At 39.9% G+C, this 25290-nt stretch overlaps 1 protein-coding gene across 2 annotated transcripts in view; it reads right to left on the reverse strand.

Annotated features, from left to right (window-relative positions):
• Positions 1-25290, reverse strand: part of Astn2 (astrotactin 2) — a 968023-nt gene that overhangs the window by 552656 nt on the left and 390077 nt on the right. For both annotated transcript variants that reach the window (XM_059254463.1, XM_059254462.1), the window contains exon 7: positions 4845-5012. In XM_059254463.1, the coding sequence (XP_059110446.1) occupies positions 4845-5012 (168 nt within the window). The remainder of the gene's footprint in view (positions 1-4844; positions 5013-25290) is intronic.

The raw sequence follows: 25290 nt of genomic DNA on the forward strand, positions 1-25290 counted from the left end.
TTCTTGTGCTCTCTTATAAACTCACCAAGTCCACTTAGCCTTACCAGGATGTGCATGAGTGTAGGCCATCTGCTGGAGCATTAGCAGCCTCTATCAGGAGTTACAGCCAAAGAAAATGGACTCTCCCTCCAGTTTCAACTGGCTGAAGAGATGGTGTTAGAATTGCCCTGATATTCCAAGGAGTGTCCCTGGTAGAACCATGAAAAGGCTGTGAAAAGGAGTATCAACAGTCTCTTGACTAGACTAAAGGATAAGGATTTATCTTCAGATCCTGGTCCTACTCTGAAGAGATTCAATAGTTAGCCTAAAAAAAATCTCCTTACTCCCTAGCTTTGCCCTTTTAGAGAAGTGGAGGACTGAAGCCACTCCAGACTGTGGTTACTACACAGAGCATAGAGGCCTCTGTCTTCTGCACAACAGTAGGCAGCATGCCATCTGTATAAAGAGTTTGCCATGAAGTCTTGCCAGGCTCTTAAGGACAGAAGGATAAACTTTCAAAGAAAAGGGGCTAAGACACATCATGAGAGAGAAGAGACCTGAGTTATAGCTGTTTCTAGAGTCTTTCTTGTAACTGTGGCAAGTCTATTCCTCTGTCTGCTTCCTGTTTTCCTATTTGTGGATGACAGGAACTACCATGTGCTGAACACCATCTATAAACAATGTATTGGTATTGTCTGTGTATGAAGTATTCATTTTTAGTAAGACAGCATCTTTTAGGTTAGGATACCATCTAAATGCTGATGGGTGACATCATTCTGTATGCTGTGAATATGTGTTGCTCTGATTGGTTGATAAATATAGCTGTTTGGCCAATTGTGAAGCAGAATAAGGTTAGGGGGGACATTCTAACTAGAGAGAGAGAAAGGAGAAAGACAGATCAGGGAGACACTACTAGCCGCCGCCAGGAGAAGCAAGATGTAAAAGTACAGGTATGCCACAAGCCATGTGGCAAAGTATAGATTTATAGAAATGGATTAATTTAAGATGTAAGAGCTAGCTAGCAAAAAGCTTGCCATGGCCATAGTTTAAAAAAATATAAGCATCTGTTTGCTTACTTGGGTCTGAGTGGTTGCAAAACCAGGTGGGACACAGGAATTTTATAAATGGCTGTGGGACCTTGGTGCTGGGTGAGCACAGGAAAACTTCCAACTACAGGATGCTATTGAATGAAAATGTCTATCTCTGTCCAAGACTTCCTCTTTGAATCATAGACCTGTATTGAATTCTTATTCTCTTATTTTGCCTTCCTTTTTGAATATTAGTACACCTTTTCCTTGTTTTTGCTTTTTATACATGAAGCAAGGTTTACTCACTTTGATACAGTTTGTAACTGTTCGTTTCCTACTTCCACAGTATGATTGATTCAGATATCTGACAAATACACAGCTATCAGGGATGCCAGGGATGATCTAGCAAATGTGACTGCTTGGGTATTTGACAGCATGCTGCACCCACATGGTTCAAGACAGTGAGCAGAGATAAGAACTTGGAGCATGGTTTGGCTGTATCTGTAAGTTTCCCCATCCTGAGCTAGTGGGAACTCATGAACTTTAGACCAACAGCTGTAGAGCCTGCAGGGAACTGGACTAGGCCCTCTGCATAAGCGAGACAGTTGTGTAGCTTGGTCTGTTTAATGGACCCCTGGCATTGGTAATAGGATCTATCTCTTGTGCATGAACTAGCTTTTTGGAGCCCATTACCTATGGTAGGACACCTTGCACAGCCTTCATGATGGGGAGGGTCTTGGGCCTGCCTCAACTGAATGTACCAGGCTTTGCTGACTCCCTTTGGGAGGCCTTAGCTTTTCAGATGATTGAATGGGGGTTGGACTGGGAGGGAAGGCTTAGGGGAAGCAGGAAGAGAGATGAGAGGGGGATCTGACATTGGTATGTAAAACGAATAAAAAATTTCTTAATTAAAAAAAGTGGAAAAAAAAAAGAGAACTCAGAGCATCTTCCCCACTAGCAGACTGACTTCTCTGCCTGTCTTCTGGCCAGTTGCTTTAAACAATTTAAATATTTAATGATGAATTTGAAGTAACCAAACACTATTTCTAAATACACACTGCTAATTGCCCTACCCTAACGTCTCCACATTCCATTTGTAATGAAGGAAGAGAGGAGGACTACCCTCCTGACACATTATATCCTTCTTACTCATAATTTCTATGCAGTAAGTGTTCGAATTCATTTCCTGTTTGGAGGGCATAAAGAATTTGTGCCTTTGGCCTGAAGAACCTGGAGCAACTCCAAGCTATGTTTTCCTTAAGGTTGTAGGAAAGCACAAGGTTGAGAGCAGTGGTCAGGTGGGAATGAACTAGACGTGGATCAGACAAGAGCCACGAAGTGGGAGCGGGGCATCTGTCAGTATGAATAAGTTTCTTGTATGGGATAGTTCAACATCATTCTATCCATTAAATAAAGTGGGGAAGGCATACTGCAAAGGAGCTATCCACATCCATTTCTTTTCTCAGTGGGGTAGGACTGCTGGGTGCTGTTGTCTTAGAACACCTACACAGTCAGGAGATCAAGTCAAATGTGCATTCTGCACTTCTGTATGATATGCAGTAGTTTTCTTGAACTAATATCACAACTCTGCTCTTTATACCTCTCACCCAACCCTGACCTTCCCATGGCATGCCTGACTCAGGAAATGATGACTTGATTTGTCTCACCATTCAGACTGGAAAATTTGCAATCATCTTTGACTGCACTCCATTTCTCACATCCCATATCTAATAACAAATGCTGTCAAGCCTATACTAAAGTCATCCAGTCTCTGTTAAAAATCTCACCATTTTCTTCCCTTCATCTCATGGCCTAAGCCATTACCGACTCTTGCCTAGATTATAGTAATAGTATGTTTTGACATTTCAGAATCAATTCCTCATACAGCAGCCAGAGTGCACCAGTTAAAATATTGGTGAGAACTCATGCTCCCATGCTCCTTTGCTTAGAAATATCCAATGACTGTCCATTTGACTAAAAGTTCACATCTTTCTAATACAAGTTCTGAACTACCTTTGGCCCCTAAATATGCACTTTAGCTTGTACTTTGTACCCCTTCCTTCCTCTGTAGGCATCTGGGAAGTCCAATCATTCCATGACCCATTTATGAGTTCCTGTTGCAAAGAACTGATACATGCTGGGCCTTATATTTAGAAAACTCTGTACCAGGAGGCAGAATTATAGAGGCAAGGGGGTGGGTGTCAAGATCATGATGGGAAAAACCAGAGACAGCTGACCTGAGCTAGTGGGGTCTGACAGCTGGTGAGCTTGCATGGGACTGAACTAGGCCCTCTGAATGTGGGTGACAAATGTGTGGCTTGATCTGTTTATGAGGCCCCTGGCAATGGGACCAGGACCCCTGGTACATAAACTGGCTTTTTAGAGCCTATTACCTATGGTGGGTTGCCTTACTCAGTCTTGATGTAGTGGGGAGGGACTTAGTCCTGCCCAACTTGGTGTATTAGACTTTGTTGACTACTACCCAAGGGAGGCCTTATCCCTTAGGAGGAGTGAATGGGGGGGGTTGATTGAGTGGAGGTCGGGGGGAATGAGAGAAAGAGGAGGGGGAACAGTAGTTGGTATGTAAAATGAAAAAAAAATGTTAAATTAAAAAAATAAAGAAAACTGTCTACCAGAATGACATGGTTTTAACTGCTAACATCATGTGGTACCCGTTCAAATAACACCTTCTTGTCCCCTACTCCAAGATTATCAATGCATAGACTTTGACCTCTGCTGTCTATTATCTACTTACTATCTATCTGTCTGTCTATCATCTGTCTGTCTATCTATCTATCTATCATCTATCTATCTATCTATCTATCTATCTATCTATCTATCTATCTACCTATATGTAATGTATGTCAATGTTTGTTTATTATAGTATTTTCCAATAGAACTTTCTAAATGTTCTTCACTTGATTACTTAAGAAAGTAGTCATTAGTCATACAGAGTCATGGAGTACTTGAAATTTGGCTAATGTGACTGAAAATATGAATATTTAATGTTATTTCATTTCAATTAATTTAAGATAAATAGGCATATATGGGTTTTGGTTACCATATGAGACTGTGCAGATTTGATGTTCCTTTCCATAGACACTCATATGTAGATTACATATGAGTATTATTACACCAGGCAGAGAATTTCCCTAAAAAATATGCCTGGTTACAAGAAATTTCTGTTGACTACAAGTACAAATGAATACATGGAGAAATTCTGTTTATTATCATTCTATTTTAAATTTTAGCTTTTATTTTATAAATGATCATACAAAGACTTGAGTTTTATTTTGGTGTTTTCATATATCACTCTACTTTGTTTTTCTTCATCCTTTATGTCCACTTTTACTGGTTCTCTTTCTTCCCTCACCTCATCTACTTCCCCCTTCCTCTTTCTTGCCATACGATCATCTATTATTTCTTATTTATTTGTTTAAGCTTAACAGAAAGCATGTGTGTTGGGTACTCTTATATTTTGCTAATAGTTAAAGATACAATAGTATCTTGCTGAAGAATATGGATTTAAAAACAAATAGGACATGAACTCAGCAGTGTCTGATGGCATTCAGATGTTCAGCCTTGCTGAAGTTGACCTAGATGCCCTGTGTGTGTTTTTTTTTTTTTTTCCAATTCTGAGCTTATGTGGTTTTCTAAGAATTTCCTCCTTTACCAGGAAATGGCAGCATATGGTTTAAACAATTGATTGGGCCAACCAACCTTACATCAAGTCCTTTGTCAATGGCTCAGCAATCTCTGATTACTTAAATGGAAAGAATACAGACTCTTCTTCAACCCACACCACCTTTATCTCAAGTCCCACACCTCGTGACTTACCAGTTTCTGGGTCACAGAGCTGTTCACAGGCATCTGTTGTCCTCTGTCCACAGAGATCTCTCACCCATGGAGACGTGGCATTGATCTGGTAGTACAAGGACAACTTGGCAGGGTTTAGCCAGTCAGAGATATCCAAGTAGCTTCCTTCACTCACCACGAAGCTGCTCCCTGTGGGTGAAGAGAAAGCAACAGCTACTTTCTCTCCAATTTCAGAGTCATTACTTGTGCTAGAGGAACAAATGAGCAAATAATCCACCCCCAATTGTTACAATTCACTTACCTAAGAACATTTGAAGAACCTTTACCCTGTGTCATTATGGTGTCAAAAGTCAACATGAACTAGTTCAGCCTAATGGGTAAGAGTGTGTCCTGAGGACTGTGTTCAGATCCAGACATTGCCCTTATAGAACACTGACTTTCTGAAAGTTGCTTAGTTACTCTGGCCTTGGCTGCTTCATCTGTAAATGGAAATATTAATGAGAGCCACCTCAACTGCGAGAATGCAATAGATTGATGTAAGGTGTGTAGACAGTGCCTGTCAGGTGCTAGTGAAAAATGATTAAATGTTAAATTTCAAAAGGAAAAGTGACTGTCCTTGTCACCCAGGCATCCCTTCGGAAAAGAGTGCACTAATGCTCACCATAGCTGAGTGGGTGATAACTACATGCAAGATAAGAAACATGGAATCAAAGCCTTTTCCCCGAGTGTGTGCTGTATTTTCTGTCATGACTTTTGTAGTGCTGGGATTCAAAATGAGAGACTCACACATATACTTGGTGAGTGCTCTACCATGGAGCTGTACTCTCAACCCAATTTATTTTATTCTAAGGGAGATATGAGATTAAAATATAGATAGTGGTAGACAAAGACATAGAGGTATTTTCAAGGAAATTCCTAGAACCTTTAAGGAAAGATACCACACATGCTTGTACACACACACACACACACACACACACACACACACACACACACACACTGATACTGAGCTTGGAGGCACATACCTATAATCTTAGTACTCACAACATGGAGGTAGTGAATTCCAAGCCACTAAGATCTACACAATGAATTTCAGGTCAACCAGAGATGCAGAGGGAGACCATGTCTTAAAAAGCAAGCAAGCAAACAAATGAGATGCTTTATGTTTGGAGAGTACAGGAAGAGAAGTATGTGGGGGCTGGGATCAAAGGGCCATGTCACGCCCCACCAGAATGGCAGCTATGAATCACTTCCAGTTAGATCTTTACACATGGGCCTAAAAGCCAGAAGAGGCTGAAATATAAGTTTATATTATAATCAATCCATTTTCCAATGAAGATCTTAAGATGTTCCTAAAAACTTATGTAGGTCAAAAAAGCCTCTAGCTATGTAATCTATGAATTGAAATATTACTCTTTAATTCATAAGATATATCATATATATATACATACACATGCACATGTGATACATTATCCATTTCAATGTAATTACTGTATAATTTACAATGTTTACACACACATACACACACACACACACACACACAGACACACACACATATATATATGTTCCATACAAAATCACACATGCTCATAAGTACACCCAGTTGGAGGAGGCAAGAAGATCCTTCAGATTGACTACAATAATACTGTAAATGATGAATATATGTATGAAGCAATCATGCAAAGCAGAGGTTAAGCTTCACAGAGTGAAAAATATGAGTTTGAATAGGACTAAATAAATTTGAAGAACAGTTCTGGACTTGTGGTATATCTGTCAACCTGCATCACAGGGAACAGAAAACTTTGTCCTAAAATTAATATACCCAAGTCTTTCTACCCTGTTTGCTTCTCTTTATCACACCAGGAAATAACAACAAGAACAAAATCAAGTTGTTTTTCCAGGGAGGAAATTCAAGTTTTTTAAAGAGCATCTCAGTTTTTCAGCATCCTTTGCATCTAACAGGGACTTCTGTCAGATCATATTAGACACTGTTCTTGACCTACCATTGGGCTAATCTTGGATCAGATCATCTGCTGTAGCCCAGTGTAAACTTGTCAGAGAGGTGAGGTCACATCAAACCATGCCTGGTTTTCTAAGTATCTGAGACCAAGGGCTAATGCCTACATTCTTTAACTCACACAGACACAGAATGTTTATCATTCTATAGAAGGAGTTCCTATGTAAAGGCACAGGAGGCAACACGATTTTCAGTGTGAATGCCAGAAGCATCCATGTGAGACAGCAGGAGTAGATGAGTGACATCAAGCTGAGATAAGGAAATGACCACTTTTGAAGTTGGCCCTAAAGTCCTTGGCAGCTAAAGGAAAGAAGAAAAAATAGGAATGAGTCTGTTGGATTTCATATTTCAAACTTTTGGCAAGGAAATCTATGCAAATCTAACTGCAAAGCCACATTTCCCCCACTGGAACAAAGCCCGAACAGAAACATGTCACATGGGTCCTTGATCAAGGCACTACACATCAGTATCAACTGCAGATTTTTCTTTTAAAAAGCACAGTCATGCTGTTTAAATGGATAATTCTTGTATTTATTCTCACTAAAGACTGAGGGATGGATATTGAATTGTGTCCCAGGGCTGAGTTTGGTTAGTCCTGCTGCTTCAGAAAAGCTACATAGTGCTGTGATAAAGAGAACAGCCAGCAAGAAGTAAGTTCAGATTCTCATAATATTACTTCCTGGATGTATAACCTTGAGCAAGAAAACAACCCCAAACCCCAGTTACTACACATTAATAGCATGGATTAGACAACCCCCCCAGATGCTGATATTAAGGTTTTGTAAGACAATGCATCTGCTCTAGGTCAGCATTACCTGCAAGAAGACTCAAAGGCAGTGACCGGCATGGGGATAGTTTTCTAGTATGGTCTTGAAAGGGTGTAGACAAAGTGAATGGCATGGAGGGAGATGTTAAATTGCTATGGGGATGCAGACAAAAGCCCTTCAGAGACTGCACAGGACACTGCCAGTGGATAGTCCTTCATACTGGTTTCAAATCAAGGCAAGTTTTTGTACCCTCACATGGCTCAATAAGGGACTATAGGCTATTTCTGGGAAGCTGACATAATCTTGGGTGAAATAGTCTTTCAAAATGGAGGATGCTTATCCAAGAAATACTCAGCTGAGAGGAGCCAGCCACTAACATTCCTTGCAACTGGGAGAATGAGTGCTGCAACACTTAATGGAGATGGGAATACAGCATGGCAAATCCACTAAAGCAGATAAATTCCTGGGTGCCTTACGAAATTGACTCATGAGAGCAATTCTGATTATTTGGTTTTCTTATGAAGTTCAAAGCTCTACACATGATATCAACAGAGTTCAAATATGAGAAATATGATTGGACTAGAAACACATATAATAGGTTACTTATATTTGAAGGCTGAGCCTTTTAGAGCTAACTGGATCATGAAGATGGAGTTCTTACAATTGGGATTAGTGCCCTTATTATAGACTTTGGAAATCTGTTTTGAACTCTGAGGAAGGATAGCCCACAATGAACCAGGAGGCTCACGATTACCTAACACCAACCATGACAACATCTTGATCTTGGACTCTCCAGATTCCAGAACTTTCAGATACACACTTGTACTGTTTATAAGGCACCAGCACTCTGGTATTTTGTTTAAGCATCATAAATGGACTAATTCAGTAGGTTGTCTTTAACATCTTTGAAATGGTATTTTGCAGAGATGTACAGACATTTTGATGGCAGAGGGAAACTACTATCCTTTGAGTGTTATGCTTATTCATTCCTGATATAAATATGTTACATATTCTGCTCACAACAGTCTGGTGGAATAGTCATTTTCTTCTTTCACAGAAGAATGCATGAGGTACAGAGAAAAATTGATCTGACCAATTTGCATAATTACTCAGGGGCAAGAGTGGAAACTGAGAGAAAGGTTTTCATTCTCTAAAGCTATGACTTTCCAGTATTTCAGGCTGTTTTGAGAAACAGGAACTTTGGTAGAGTTGTGGTCCTTTTGCTCTTCCTCCAGAGGGCTGGACACTTACTTTGGTGACTGTAGCATATATATATTGCTAGAGGTACTTCTCCTCCTTTGATAGACTATGACTTCTTACAAGGAGCATGTAGGGAGTCATTAGTCCTTATCAATCCATCTCTTAGCAAAATACTCATCACAATGTAGAGATTTAGCAAATGTTAAAGTGAATTAATGAAATCAAGTTCCATGTCTGACTACCGAGAACTTCAGCTCACTTATTCCTGGGATCAGAAAGTAGAAAGGCCATCATATTGGTCCAGGCTAATTTTATTTGCACTACATAAAACCTAGACAATAAGATTAGCATTTTAATAATCTCAACAGGTTCAAACTAAAAAACTGAGCTTCCCTTTCATAGCTCTCGAGGGAAGTGACTCACTTTCATGGGCTTGAGATGTGGATGAGTAAAATACAGACTTGAGTAAAGGGGTCCTGTGTGAAGGAGCAAGGAGATGCAAAGATCATGTTGTACCTGAAAGATGGTGGAAGAAAGACTTCTGTGCTAAGTCTATTGTGTTCATTTGTCCAGCGCTTAGTAAAGCCTTCCCACATGTAAAACAGTTTTCATAGAGACAGAAAAATAATTTAGAGCCATTGAGAATATTATGAGGTAAATAATGTAGAGCAAATGCATGCCAAACTATGTACCATACAAACCAGAGTGTGGTGAGGATTATTTGAAAAGCTGGGTTTTTCCTTTGGAAAAAATCAGGGAAGTTCAGAAAGCAGGCCTTGCGAATTGGCCTTTAACTTAAGCCTATGGGCAAAGACCACTCAAAAGAGGTTAAAGGGGCAAACCATAAACAGCTAGGTGCTTGGGTAGTACACAGCAAACTTACCCAGTAGAGATGAAAGCCTTACTTGCCTCACATTTCTCAGTCCTTGCCATACTTATGACAAAATTTCATCCAGTGTGAACTTTCATATACCATGCAATCAATTCACTCATCTGTGCCTTTGGATATAAAGTAGTTAGCAAGCCCTGTACCAGATTCTAGTTGAATAAAATACAGTGTGTGATAGTAGCAGGGGTGGATATCAGACATGCAATTCTGAGGCAAAGCCTGTGTGCCTACGCTTCTTTCCCCTTTACTTTGTGTTCTGTCTAGAGTCTTCATTTCTCGAAGGCAAAGACCATGCTTTGTTTAACTCTTGATCACCATAGTTCTTAGTGTGTGATGGAGGTTCAGAGGACATTTGGATATGGTCAGAGAATCTGAGAAAAAAAATACAAGGTGGAGTTAGAAGGGAGGATGCACTAGTAAGTTAAATGAGTGTCAAACAGCTCTCTGAATAAATTGTCACATTTCTATGGGAAAGAAAACTGCATCGCGAGGAAACAAAAATGTGTTATTTCTTGTGTCTCATGTTTCCCTTATTTTCCTCTGTATGCCTGTCTTATTTTCTTGGCTTTAGATTAAAAGCCTTCCCTCTCGTATTGGGCAATGTAAGATTCCTCTCTGAGATACTCATTTAGATCCTCCCAGAGAGCAATGACTCTTAAATGAATCTCTGCCAAAATCTCAACTTCAAAATGTCATGTTTCCTTATTTTTAAATGTATATATGCATATATATATATTCATTTTTCTCCCACTGCCTTGTGGGAATATACATCATCTAATTAGCCAAATGGATTTTCAGTTCAGCCCAATCATTTCCTTATCTAGAATCTGAAGCCCAGTGTTGCTCAGGGGACTGCACGGGCACTGAGGTCCTCATTAACTCTGATCTTCAATTACATTGATTATAAGCCTGCTTCTGTAATTGTGCAGAATAGATCAGAGGTAAGCTGGGAAGCTCAGGCCACTCCATAATGTTCTCCAAAAAGCCAGACGCACAACATCCAGCAAAAAGAAACAGAAAGCTACAGATGAGAACTAAAAATACCACGGAAGTAGGTATCACCAGACAAAAATTGCCTGGTGAGGCAGGCGGCAGCTGCAAATTCCTTTCATTACACTGTGCACCATGAGCCAGACCAATGAAAGCCATGGGTAAAAGACTTCAAAACAAGGCTCTGGTCACACTGGTGAACGGCCAGCAGATGCTCTCCACAAATGAAGTGCAGGAAGGATTTTGGTCCCAAGTATTCAGTCCTCTTTGTTTTCTCCCTTTGGATGCTAAATGATGAGAAGCACTCTCTCTTCAGTCACACCATCACAGAGCCTATCTCTGTTGGGGTCTCAGACCTATGAGAAATGTCTTTCCTGGAAGTATGATGATGTACAAATTCAGAAGCAGAAATGAGGACCACTTCTATTATCAGCCCAGCAGGTATGTGAAGCACATGTCGACTCCGGCTCCTGCCCCAGTTTACAAAGCCATAAGTCAGTATTGGCTACATTCTACCACCTACTATCTGTTGAAAAGTGGATACATGAAGTGGGTGATCAAACAAAAATGTGAGGGTTTTGTAAGTGGAAGCAAAGCCAACCTAGGTGGTTGGGAGCAATTGGTCTCCGAGAACAGTATCCTTATTGTGGGCCTGTTTTCAAACAAGGCTCTCAGCCACTTATCTGTGTGTCTTTTCCCCTATCTCCATCTTTTCCTTTTATCTCATCTTCTGCCACTAAATCTCTCTTTACATTGGATCAAGTTCAACCTTCTCACCATCACCTACATGCCCTCTATCTGTTATGGGATGGATTGTGTCCTCTTCAAGTTCACTTGGTGCAGGCCTAGCATGCATTGATTCAGAATGTGACTGCATGTGAAGGCATGGTCTTTAAAAAGGCAGAGTTAAAGGGGGTATTGATTGGAGCCTTTATTCAATATTACCCATGTACTTATAAGAAGAAATTAACCACACATGTATAAGGAGGAGGGATTATATGAAGATGAGAAAAAACAGCCACCTACCAGCCAGAGACAGAGATAGCAGAAGAAATCAATCTTGCTGACACCATGAACTTTGACTGCTGACTCCGTAACTATGAGAAAACCACCCCTAACATTTTAGGCACTCTGACACTGGTACTTTATTATAGCAACATTAGTAAACTAATACACTACTTCTATCATATTGAGCAAATATCTCTTATGTGTGTTATGATTATTAGCCTTTATTTATTATGAAGGAACCCTAGAGATCACTTCTCAGAATAAAGTTTGTTCAAAACATATACAATAATAAATGTAAAATGACAAAGCCAATAATTGAAATTCAGTTCTATGCATGTACTTCCTGGAGATGCATAGAGTTCTAAATATAAACCTTAGTTTGAACTAAGCCCTTTCCATTGATTCCCCAGAAATCCAATCTGGCTCTAAATACTGCAACATCATTGGACAGACAGAGGAAGTGGTATGTAGGTTATAATATATATCATGTGAGTAAGATACAAATGTTAAGAAGATGGAAGCTAAGAAGAAACTGAAAATGCCCAATGGCTATTTTAAAGAAGGTCATTTTATGGAAAACACTGTATTGTTGGGCTCTTCCAAAAATAGAAACTTGTTTAAAAATGGAATAATCTTCTTGGAAATCATATAATAGATGAGAACTTTATGATGTTATGAGAATCATACATGACATCTAAAAGAAGTTTCCAAACACTTTTCTTTATTTTTCACCAAGGAAAGTTTACTGATTTCCACCCCCAAATTCTCTCTTACTAGTGACATTTTAATGCCAGAAATACATTGTATATTGCACTTTATTTATGGTTTACTTTTACAGTGCACAGGGGGAGTATTTTATTACCCTCAAACCCATTTTTCACCTCTTTGTGGATGTGATAATACTCACTGAAGATGCACACTATAGTCAAACTCTCTTCTTTAATAGACAATCAAACCTAGAACAAAAGGCAGGGAAGGATATGCTCAAGATCCCATGAGGATTGGCCAAGTACCATCATGTGTTATAGAAAGAGCAACTAGAAACCTTGTATTAAGCAGTGGTCCCCTAAAATTATCATGGAGCTGAGAATTACTATTGCCTCTTGACATTATAGTAGTGGTTTTTTGTTGTTGTTTTTTTTTGTTTGTTTTTTGTTTTGTTTTTCGAGACAGGGTTTCTCTGTGTAGCTTTGGAGCCTGTCCTGAAACTCACTCTATAGCCCAGGCCGGCCTCGAACTCACAGAGATCTGCCTGCCTTTGCCTCCTGAGTGCTGGGATTACAGGCGTGCGCCACCACCACCACAAGAGATGCATGACTCATGGGTTTGAGTTCCTCATGGTGGTCATGTAAAGTATAGTATATACAACGATATGTGTGATACATAATATTTAACAAGGCTACTAAATACAAATGTCACTGCATTACATATTTAGTATCCTATAATTTTTTATCAGTTTTAGAATATATATCATCTATAGGATTTTAAGAAGGCAGTTTCCTATAAAATGTTGTATTGGGTTACATATCAGTAGTCTGCACATACATCTCATTTTTTCACATCCCTTGATTATATTGTTTTCTCATATGCTTAATTAAATCTTATGGTACTTTGTTTACCATGACAATATGAGCAATATATATCATATATATTGCAATATATACCATATATGCAGCCCAAGTATGTAGGAAGAGCTGCCACCTAGCTTGTACAAGCACACATTATGATACTTGCAAAGTGGCATAGCATGTATCCCCATTATTAAGAAATGCATGGCCAGAACTACCTCTAGAATTTTGTGTATAACTGGCTTTTTAAAGGCCACACTATGTGAACATGTCAGGGCTAGAACAGATCCTAAGATCACAGTTGGTTAAAGTAATACACACTGACCAGCAAAAGCAGATCCTATGTAGCTGAATGACCCATCACAAAGCTACAGCTCACAACACCCTTCTTTTGAAAAGGAGAGGATCACATCGCAGGAAAATCACCTAAGAGCTCATGACTAGGTACCAGAGAAAAATCAACATGGGCATGGGAAGGCCAATGGGAAATGTAGTGTTCTACATAAGAAAAAAAAATAGTTGTTTCTAAATAAATAGTTTTATTACTTTCCCAAAACTCACTAAAATGAAAGTTTTTTTTTTTTAATGCCATGTGGAATTTCCTGTGGGCATTGACTAGTTTTTTTTTTTTTTAAATAACATTTTCTATATTCCCTATCTCAAACTGTGATCAAAGTCTGGCTAAAAACAGATTGTCACAGAATTCTACATGCTTTTATATGCCCTCGGTCTTGCTTCAAGTTGAGTTAGGGATGTTTGGGATCTGGAAAAAAGCTGTTTGAAGTTTCACTATTTCAAAAGAACATTTTCCCCAAAGGAACATGACAATTTGGTACCAAGCTAGGTAATGGAAAAAGAACAAAGCCAGAAAATGCTTTCTTGTGTTTTTTAACTCATTTAAATTTCTAAGGAAATAATTTTGGTGCAAGGTAGAAAGTAGCTACTTTCTCTTTATTTACTCTTAGTTTTTTTCTTTTTTTAGATTTCCTTCAATATTTCACTGGGGATTTATGGGTCAGATCCAATCTAAATATCAGCTTTACTTAGACATAAAATTAGTGGTTCTTAGTTTTTAATTAAAATTATTCATTTATTGTGGGGGAGTATACACACTAATGTATGCAAATATAAGGCTGAGGAAACTTTCCAGAGTGGTTCTCTCCTTCCAAACTGTAGTTGCCAGGATCATACTTGGGTTCACAGCCTTGGTGGCAAGAGTGTTTACCCACTGAGCCATCCCATGGGCCTAGATTAGTGGCTTTGGAGGAACATAGTAGACATTTGCTCCCAATCACATAAGTTCTTTGTTTTGACTTCTATAACAGGGAAATTATTTTTCCCTTTCTATTGCTGACCAAGTAAGACATGAATGTAAAAATGGAGCTTGGATAAGAGCTTTGTCAGAAGCAAAGAGGCCAGTTCTAAGCCTGGTCTAGGCCCTTGTTTCTGGGTCACTGTAGGAAGATTCGATCCTGGAAGCCTCACTCATTTCCTTGTCTGCATTTTGGGAATACAATTCACAGAGCTTCCAATGTCATTAAGTAAAATTCATGTGAATTACCCATGAATATTGCTCTGGTTAGAGATTTACAGTGTGCAATTTTTGGAAAATCCTCACAGTAAGCAATGTATTTCTGAATACAATTAAATCTCTTACCCACACATATAATGCATATGATATATATATATATATGTGTGTGTGTGTGTGTGTGTGTGTGTGTGTGTGTGTGTGTGTGTGTACACAACTGACAATGTGTCCTGGAATATTTGCATATTTATGTGTCCACACAATTCTATTAGTAATTGTATTTTTTGTAGACAATGCCTCCTGAATTTGTGCAATAGGGTAGTCCTGCCTGTAATTTCACTTTTTAACATCCCCTTGCTCTCACCCATTTATTCATTTCCCCTAGGCTACCTTACACCACATCTCAGCATCTCTTCCTCTTACTTTCACAATCTTATCTAAGGTGACTTAGCCAGGAGGGGAGTGTAGGCATGCTGCAGGAGTGACAGATCCCAAGAAGGATGCCTGGTAAAAATCAGGATCAGCACATTTGGAAGGAAAACATCCCCCAAATGTGGGACCACAGTGTGAATCATGATGCAAATAAGAACTAAGCGCATACCCTTGAACTGCTCTGCATCTGCCTAGCTAACAATGCTCCCTGTTCTTCCCCTCTTTGTTTCTGACCTCATCTATGAGATGCTGCGCTTCTCTCTGCTCCTCCCAAGGAGCCTGCACACATGTCAAAGGCTGTTGGCAAAGGTAGCTCACAACTGTGAGCACTAAGAATAACCATATTAGCAATTCCTCCCTGAATCTGTTTCATTACTACACCATTGGTTCAAGCCAACCAACCAAATTAGACCCAGGCACCTTCCTGCCTTTCTGTCTCGCACTTCATTTGTGTGCGTGTGTGTGTGTGTGTGTGTGTGTGTGTGTGTGTGTGTGTGTGTGTGTGTGTTGCTGTTTTGTCTCTGGAATTCTTGCCTTCTACATTCTTCTTTCATCTGGGAAGAGTTTCAGATAAAAAAGCACAGGCCTTGAAATCGGCAGACCTGGATCCAAATGGATTTGAAGTCCCATCATCTCACCATTTGCTTGGCTCTGGAACATGTTTCTTAATTCCTTTCTCAGGCTCTTCCTCTAAAAGACAGTGAAGGGCATTTACCATGTAGCACTTGCATGCATGTTCCTGGACTGTGAGTGTCTGACACTCTGCATTTATCAGATGGAAATTTGTACTGCTATTGATGCTATTCTTTAAACGGCCTTAGAACTATCCCCAAAGATGAAGTATTATTTGTACTCCCATTCTATAGGAAAAGCAAAGAAATTGAGGCTTCAGGACTTCATATGTATATACCCTGAAACACACAGTTACATTGTGGACAACTGGAGATTAGAACACTCTCTATAATGCTATTAGGCTGTCTCCTATTCTTACTTCGCAGAAAATCCGTCCACACTACAAGGAATTATTTGTTTTAATTTACTTTGAATATGTCAATATTCACATCTAGTTCATTCCCTAACTACTGTACTTCCAAAGATGATGACTGAAACATAAATCATACTATGTTAGAGTGAGTAGAGAGTTATTGTATTACATAACATTGTACTTTGATACTTATATCTCCAAAGACATGTAATATTTCCAAGAGCTATTTTCTGGAAACTGGACAACAATTCAAATTAATGTTGAGACTTAATCTAATTGTTTTATGATACTACAAAAGATTACAGGAGGCAAAGCATCCAAAAGTCAGACTCATTTGATGGAACAGCTTTTACTGTCTGGCACAGATGAGAACAGCTGCCGAAAGATGTAATATTGGTACTCGGGGTGGCATAAGAAAGCAGATCTGCAGCTTACCCACACTGTAGCATCCTCAGCAATTAGCCGTTCACCTGCTTAATACTGCAATGAATTCTAGAAGCTTAAAAAAGAGAAAGGATAAAGTTTTATCTGTGGATCAAACCGAAGACTCTAGGGCTCAAGATGGGATTTGGGTGGCTGAGATGCTTATTTCAAGTATACAATACATGAAGAATGAAATCATTCTTTCTGTTCTCAGGAAGACTTGAAAGAGTCCAGCTCTGCAGCCAGCAGGACTGATGGAACTCAAGCCCCGTCATTTGCCATTTGATCACCTTTATGTCTCCTGCCTGACTTGGTGAGCCTTGGGCTCCTCTTCTGAGAAATAGGACAGTGGCAGGTAGCACATACTTCTGTGCAAGACTTCATATTGTGATGATTGTTATTTGTGAGAAAGGTAAGTTAGCCCAATGGTACCTAGGATCTTACCTCAGTGCTGAAACAATCACGGATAAAACAGTAATTTAGAATGTATATACAGGTATGTGGTGAAAATTCAGAAGATAAACATCAAAAGGTCATCAACTCAGCAGAGAGAGAATGGAAATGAGAATGAAGAATCTTTGATATTGCATCTCTTGTTAATGTTTATATCACTGTTTTGTAACAATCCTGATAATGAGTAACATTGTCCTGTTTGGATAGTTGAGAAGAAATAAAGATTAGAGTTGATATAAAGTTGTAGTATTGAGTCAGGCACATTGGTATTGGTGTTTTTTTTTGTTTGTTTGTTTGTTTTGTTGTTGTTGCCAGAAATATAGTCCCAGTCTGCTGGCATAATAAAAAGAAAGGAGCCCAGCCAGGCCTCAGGGACTAATGGTACATTTCCTTCCACCCACAGCACCTATGGGTAATTTTCAGATTCTCACCTCCTTGTCTTTGTCCACACATTCTGGAATATGCAGGGACATGAAACATGTCTGTCTTCCTTTAACCTACGAGTGACTCAGTATGATGGCTAATTTTGATTGCCTATTTGGCAGAATCCCCTAGCAGACGAACCTCTGAGCATGTCTGTGGAACAGTTTCTAGGTTAAGTTAATTAGGGTGGGGAGATGCACCCATGGACTGAGGTCCTGGACTGAACAAAAGCCATCTGAGTGTGAGCATTCATCTTTCTGGTTCCCAACACCAAGTACAATGTGACCGGCTGCCTTATACATCTGTCTCCATGCCTTCTCTGCTATGATGGAACATATCCTCAGTGAGTGTAAATAAACCCTCCTTTCCTTAAATCGCTTCTGTCACAGCAATCACATAAATCTGGTCCCTTCCCTGATGGCCCAGCATAAGCATCTTTTTCATTACTGTGGTGTCATTTCCAAAGAATCTGAATTCAGCACATACTCACTGAGTTTCCCTCATGAGACAAGATGTGGGTGTTCTGGGGCTTCTTCCATAAGAAGAAAATGAAGTTTCTGAAGGAAACCATAACCAACACATGCTGGATGGACATCTTTTATCATGATGGTTAGCCCTTAGAAGACAATCATTAAAACATTTTGAATGGATGTATGAATGACAAATTGTACTCCCTGTCCACTGTCTGAAAAGCACTGCCTTAAATGTTATCAAATGGCGGCAAAGGGAACTTCATAGTTCCCACCCCACATTCCTGCACCTTAATACCCAACACCAAACTTTGCTTTCCAGAAAGAGTTACTCAAGGTGCTGAAGTCACCTAGAGCTCTTTCATATCTCTGTAGCCTTAGACAAGTATATTGTCCACTTTGTGTTTCCACATACTCATCTGAAAATAATGAGGAAATGAATGCTTCCTTTTTCTAGGAGTGTTATCAAGAAGTATGTTAATGGGTGGAAAATGTTTCTAAGAGTAGTGGGCACTCGATTATACTATGCCCTCATATATGCATATTTTTCACTTCCATACCATAGATGAATAAGCTAAAGATAACAAACAAGTGCCTTTTTCTGCCTTGTTCAGGGTGCATAGTTTTGAAAGTAGAATTGTGAGCTGCACACTCCAGATTCTCTACTTCATCTCCTGTGACTTTACTTCTTTACAGCATTGTGTTTAACTAATGAGTGTGCTTATTTCAATAATTAACAAATTTAGGGAGCACCACTTACATGTCAGTCCTGCCTAGTGTTCAGCAAGTAACAAGACAGGGCATTTGTCTACAGAGAACATATAATGTTAGGTAGATGGGCATGACACAAGTGGTATAACCAACACACACGATCACAACTGTGGACAAGTGTTCTGGAGGAAGAAAGAAGCTGCTGTGGGTATCAAGCAAAGTATGTGTGTGTATATGCAAATGTGCATGTCTGTATATGTTTATTTGTGTGTATGTGTATGTGTATATATGTGAGTGTATACCTCTGTATATGTGTATAAATGTAAGTGTGAATATATGTATGTTTAGTAGTAGAAAAGGAAGAGAGCAGATTGTCTTAGTAAAATCATGTCCCCTGCAAAGACCACAAAGTAGCAAAGCTTCTGAAATAGAAAGTAGACGGAGCTGGAGCTGTTTTCATCCAGCTAACCGTCTAGCAAATGATTTTAACTAAACGAGGAGATTCCCAGGATGCTTGTATATATTTATGGTTTTTTCTTTCAAGTTTAATTGTCCATTCTTGGGTGTTAAGAGTCTAGATGAATGCACAGTTCAGTAGCCAGGCCATGATTTTGTGTCTCTACATCAAACCCTACAGTGCATACACAATCTACCCACCAGGAATGGGCACGATGGAAGCCACATGAAAGGATGAATAAAGTTCAGTCAATTTCACTTTTGTAAAGAACCGGTGGATGAGTGCTCTTTCTCACTGTTAAATTCATTGAGATGATGAAGCCCTACTGTGTTTTTAGAGTGAGAGAAAAAAATCCAGGGCAGTACTGAAGAGCAGAAACAGGGAATGAGGCAACCAGTGTTCATGTTCTAGCCCTGTCACTAGCTAACCAAATGATAACTATCCAGTTAAATGGGCTTTGGTTACTCAGCTATAAAAATGTGGATAATGATCTTATAGGAATGTGGGAGGTAATATATGTAAATTAAATTTCTGTGTTTCAAATTACTCACATTTAATGTAAATGAGGCAATATATGTAAAGTGCTTAAAACACTAGCTGACACATAATAAGTGCTTAATAAATGTTAGTGTTCTCAGTACCATTACTACCTTTGTATATTTGATAATCTTATCATGAAATAAAAGAGAATGTAGCTTTGTTCAAATATAGTTTGGCACAAACAAATACAATAACCAAGCCTCCTGCTTAAGCAACATATTAGCTCAAGGTAATACAGCACAAACAAAAGCCCATTTTGTGACTCATTTCTGCTTTGCTAATTGCCTGTTCCTGTTCTGGACCTCAGCCAGGAGTCAGTCTTTAGCCTTGCCATGGATACATTCACATCAGCTCATGAGTGTGCGTAAACAAGAGTGCACAGCCCTTGCCACCTCTAAGGACCGCAAAGAAATGGCATTAAAAGTGAGTGATTTGAAACAACTGAAATTTAATTAAAAACAAAATTAAAAGTTGTTCCAAGCCTGGCGCTTCAGCCAGCAAGACTCAGAGGAAATTAGTAAGTGCTACTAATAGCTGGATCCAATTCACAAGCCTCTACAAAGAGGCAGAGGGAGCAGAGAAGATGCATACCTTTTAGATGAAACAATTAAAAATCACTTCTGAGAAATAATCACAAACACTATCCCAGGGTAAAAAGGACCATTATTTGCTGATGTGTTTCTCTTGGATATCATTATTTCCATTATGGGAAAGGGCACTGAGTTTCCCAAGTAGCATCCTCTGTGGCAACACAGAAAGACAGGAATTGAACATGTTAGAGATGGGATGAATTCCTTTAAAGAGTATTTGGCACATGCTGTCTAAAATTTTACCTGACTAATTTATTCAACCTTTGAAAATCTAGATATTCATGTTGCTTAGTATAATCAGTTTTCTTCAAGGAAGGGACCTAATAAAGACCAATGTCAGCTGGATGATGGGCACTAGAAAGGTTAAATAAACTGGTTATGGGAATTATATGGGTAGATATGTGTGTGTTTGTGTGTGTACATATATATGTATTATATGCATATTTGGTCTGATTTCGAGACATGGTATTTAGAAGCAAGTCTATGAGCTTCCTGACTCTGAGGGAAGAATGGAGATAACTGGAGAATTAGTACACCTATGCCAGCAGGAAGGAAGACACATGAAATGGTCTGAGGCAGTAAGAGTGGTGGGGAGAAATGAGGTGCACGTGACCAGAACTGGGCTGGTTAAGCTTCACATGAGCATTAGCTTACAGAGTGGAGTGGTTGTGGGGGCCCACAGTGACTCCAGTTTGTGGCTTGATTCCATCTTGACTCAAAGTCAGAGAGTTCAAGCTTGTCTTTGCCCCTTTAGGCTAGATAACAGGTTGTTTCACCAAAGGCATGGTTACCAGATGTCTTACTCTTCAAGGTTGGATAACAGGATGTTTTGCCAAAGGCGTGGTTGCCAGATGTCTTGAGAATTAAGGAGGTGTTTATACTTGTTTGTACCTTGAACCATAGTGTCCTTGCAAGGGGGTGGTCTTTTACCCCCCCCCTTGCTTTGGGTGTAAAAAGGCTGTGAGAAATAAACTCAAGGCTGCTGCAGTATTGACTCAGACCCCTCCCGAACCTATCCCGTGTCTCTGTCTTTTTCTTTTACATCTATGTCTCTATTTTTCCTGTCTGTTATTTCTCAATTCTCACTCCCCTATTCAGGACTATTTGACGGGTTAGATGGGACCCCAAAGTGGGGCAGCCCAACTTAAATGCATATAATCAGAACAGATGGCAAATGTCCCAGAGAATGCTCTCAGCTCTCTATATCTCACAGTCTCAGTTCTCTTGGGCATAAAATGGCAACAAAGATGCCTCCCTTCTGGAAGAGTGCCTGCTCCCTTGGTCATTTCTACAATCCATTTCACTGCATTTACACCAAGCATGTTGACCTTGTTCCATCCCTGCAGCCATTCAGACAGTTTCAGGCCTGCTGCTTCCTCTGCCTGTGCACATTTCCCTTTTCACCCCTTCACATCTGTTTAAATGCCACCTCTTCAGAGATCAGCCCATGATAAACAGCAAGTTCAAACTCTCTTCTTCCTCCTTGATTCAATTACATCCACAGCTGCTTAACATGCTACCACTGTTTACTTTGCCACTTTGAAAATCTGATTCAATCTTTCCTCATTGAGAAGGAAAGAATCATGGAAGTAGAACCTGTTATGCCTTCTGCAGAAGAACATTTTTATTACCCTACAGCACACATGGAATATTTAATATGTGAGCACGTTCTGAATGATTAAATAAAGTATTAGGGGTAAAATGCCTACCATACTGCCAGACATGTCAGTAGCACATCATGAGTTTTACCAGTTATTCTATTATTGTTGTTGTTGTTGTTTTATATATTACAACCTGATCACAGTTTCCCTCCCTCCCTTCCTCCAGTCTTCTCTCAATTTCCACTCTCCCCCAGATACATGTCCCCCATCTCCGTTCAGAAAAGAGCAGCCTCCCAGGCAGAGCAACCAAATACAGCATAATATGCTACAATAAGGCCAGGTACATATCATCACATCAAGGCTGGACAAGGCAACCCAGTATGAGGAAAGGGTCCCATAGGTATTCAAAAGTGTCAGTGACCACCCCACTCCCACTGTTAAGAATCCCACAAGGACACCAAGCTACTCAGCTATAACATATTAGTTATTTTTATGAATATTGGGCAATAAGTTTACTTAGATTCCTAGTAGGAGGGGCTCTCTGTGGGGGCAAGTTAGAAGTTCAGAGATTGAAAATGAGGCCAGAGGCTTCCAAATGCAAACTTGGCGTACTTCATTGACTCTGAAACAAGCACTATTCCTCAGTATGTTTCTGTTGCCTACATGGATGTAAGCATGGGGCATGAGAAAACCATATGGTCCTGAGGGTGGAGGCAACAGGATAGTTGAGGAGAGGCTGGAGGTAATTCTCTTTTGCTCAAACCATTCTCATCTCATCCTCAAACACGTTCCTTTAGAGAGAAGCTATGTAGTGATATATTGTGTTCCCCAATATATTGTGCACCCTAATAAAGCTTATCTGAGAATCAGAGGAAAAAGCCAGCCACTATATTATACATAGATGTCAGGCAATGGTAGCACACGCCATTAATCCTAGCATTCGGGAGGCAGAGATCCATCCAGATCTCTGTGAGTTCAAGGCCACACTGCGAACAGAGCCAAGCATGGTGGCACACACCTTTAATTCCAATACCCGTTGACCATAAAGGTCTGGAGGTCTGTACAGACAGACAGGAAGTGACAGAGCTGGGCAAGAAGAGGAAGTGATGCAGCTAGGCAGAGAGAGGAAGTGAGATGGCAAGAATGGAAAGGCAAAGGGGCATTTGTATACAGGAAGTAGGTTTCTTTGGAAGCTGAGGAGTTGGTGAGGTGAAATTGGCTGTGGATTGTCCTATTCCTCTGATCTCTCAGCTTTTCACCCCAATATCTGGCTCCAGGTTTTTGTAAATTAATAAGATCGTTTAGCAACTTGTCTTACAAAACTGTAGTGTTTACTTCACATTCTATGTTGTCTAAGAAGCTTTCCAGGACAACCTCAGTGAAAACATCATTATCTGTCTTCTGTATTAGTCCTTATAGAGCTCTGAAAGTATGAAGCTTTTGTTTACTTGGCTTATTAGTGTTTGGGGTTTAAAAATAAAGTTCCAATAGTGACTGTAATTACAGTAGTGCTACTGAATATTTCAGACCTTATGGGTTTTATTTATTATCTTGAATGGGGAAAGGATCTAAATATACAACTACTATTCCATGCTGCATACTATGAGAGAATATGGTGGTTATAAAAGGGGAAGAAAGAATCCTTGCTTGAAAGTAGTGTATTTGGAGTATGATAACAGTTTATAAGAGAATATCATCAGCCTTGGGATTTAAATACATAGGAAGCTTTGGGGTCCCAAAGCAAGGATGTCCACTTTCTCTGCAAAGTCCCAGAACATTGTCTACAGAAGCCACACATGAGCTGCATGTGGAAGACGATGTGTAGGTGGAGTGCAGGGGCTAGAAGACTGATGCAGGAGAAAAGTACTACTTGCAAGAGACAAAAAGAGAACCTGAGCCATCAGGAAACATCTAGTGTATATAGTTGGAGTGTGTGAAGCCTTAATGTGGGGAATAATCAAATATGAGAGTGAAGATAGCTTCCTGCTCTAATAGCCTATAATTTAGAAAATTGCCAAGCTAGTTTCTTGGCAGTGTGCCCACCATGTGCCCTCACCCCTGTGCCCATCTGCTCCCTTTTAAGGTGGTAGAAGCTGCCATTTTTAATTGATTCCATATTTCAAATATGACATCAGGTCCCTAGGCCTCCTTTTAGGCTTCTTTTTCTAAGGCAAGCCCAGTATCCAGCCCGTTAATGCTGCATTTAAGTCTTTTCAGGAAATATCCATCTCTGGAAGCTTCATATTCTTGGGTCAGGTCAGCACCTGTGTAGGTGCTGGGGGCTGACATTCTCTCCATCCTCCACCTTGGCCCCAATACTGCTTGGCCCCAATACTGTGGTAAGATAATACTCTACCCAATCAAACATTCATCAGAGCAGCCTTCTGATAGCTGACAAATTAATTTTGCTTACACAGTACAGTGACATCTTTTACTAATAATTTTCACCCAGACAGGGTTTTGAAGGTCCTACTACTATGTGTTCTTCATAGTGGCTTACATTTTTTCCTTGTCTTGCTTTCACTCATATCCTTCAAATGTGGTCAGGGGCTTGGCATCTGATTCATGATCTCATGTCAGGAAGATGGTGCATGAGTGGAATCTATAATAGCTGACGTTCAACTGTGTCGATCACAGGCCTGGCCCTTGCAGCTAGTGACCATCCATTCTTGACAATGACATGCTGAATTTTGGTGCATCTGAATCCTCATTTTCCTGAGGGTGAGGCTGGAGTTAGGATTTGAATCCACAGACTCTGGCATTTGTACTCTACCTTTCGCCTACCATAACTTACAGCCCACACAAGGGAATTATTCAACTTGCCTTCCTTTTCCCTCGGACACACATTTACAGTGCTGGGGACGGAGTCCAAGGCCTCATGCATGCTAGGCAAGCATATTGCCACCACGCTGTATTCCCAGCCTTCACTTGGGCTTCTTAGTTTAGGGATCCAAACTCAGGTTCTCATGGTTCCATGGCAGTCACTTTATCCACTGAGCCAACATCTTCCTAATCCCTCCTTTTTAAACATGTTTTTATCATACATTAACTATATATAATAATGTGTTTCATTGTAACATTTTCATACCTATACATAATCTTTTTTGTATTGCCCTCCTTTTCCCTCGTCCCCTGCAGTCATTCATTCAAAGGAACAAACAAACAAACAAACAAAAACAAAGAAACACTGGCTGTATCACAGTCATATTTTAGGATAAAAGTTGGACATGGGTTGTACATTACATCTAGTGGACAAGCTCATGATTAGCATGTGAAAGGCTGTAGATCTGAGTCACAGAACTATGAAAAGGGGGCTTCTTCAGGCTGGCACTCCCCTGAGTTCCCGTTCATACCCACATCAAGCCCCAGCATTTCCACCTGATCTGTCCACTCCTTCCTTTGCGTCACTCCTTTTAGC

The sequence above is a fragment of the Peromyscus eremicus genome, chromosome 2 (assembly GCF_949786415.1).
Source record: "Peromyscus eremicus chromosome 2, PerEre_H2_v1, whole genome shotgun sequence".
NCBI lineage: Eukaryota > Metazoa > Chordata > Mammalia > Rodentia > Cricetidae > Peromyscus > Peromyscus eremicus.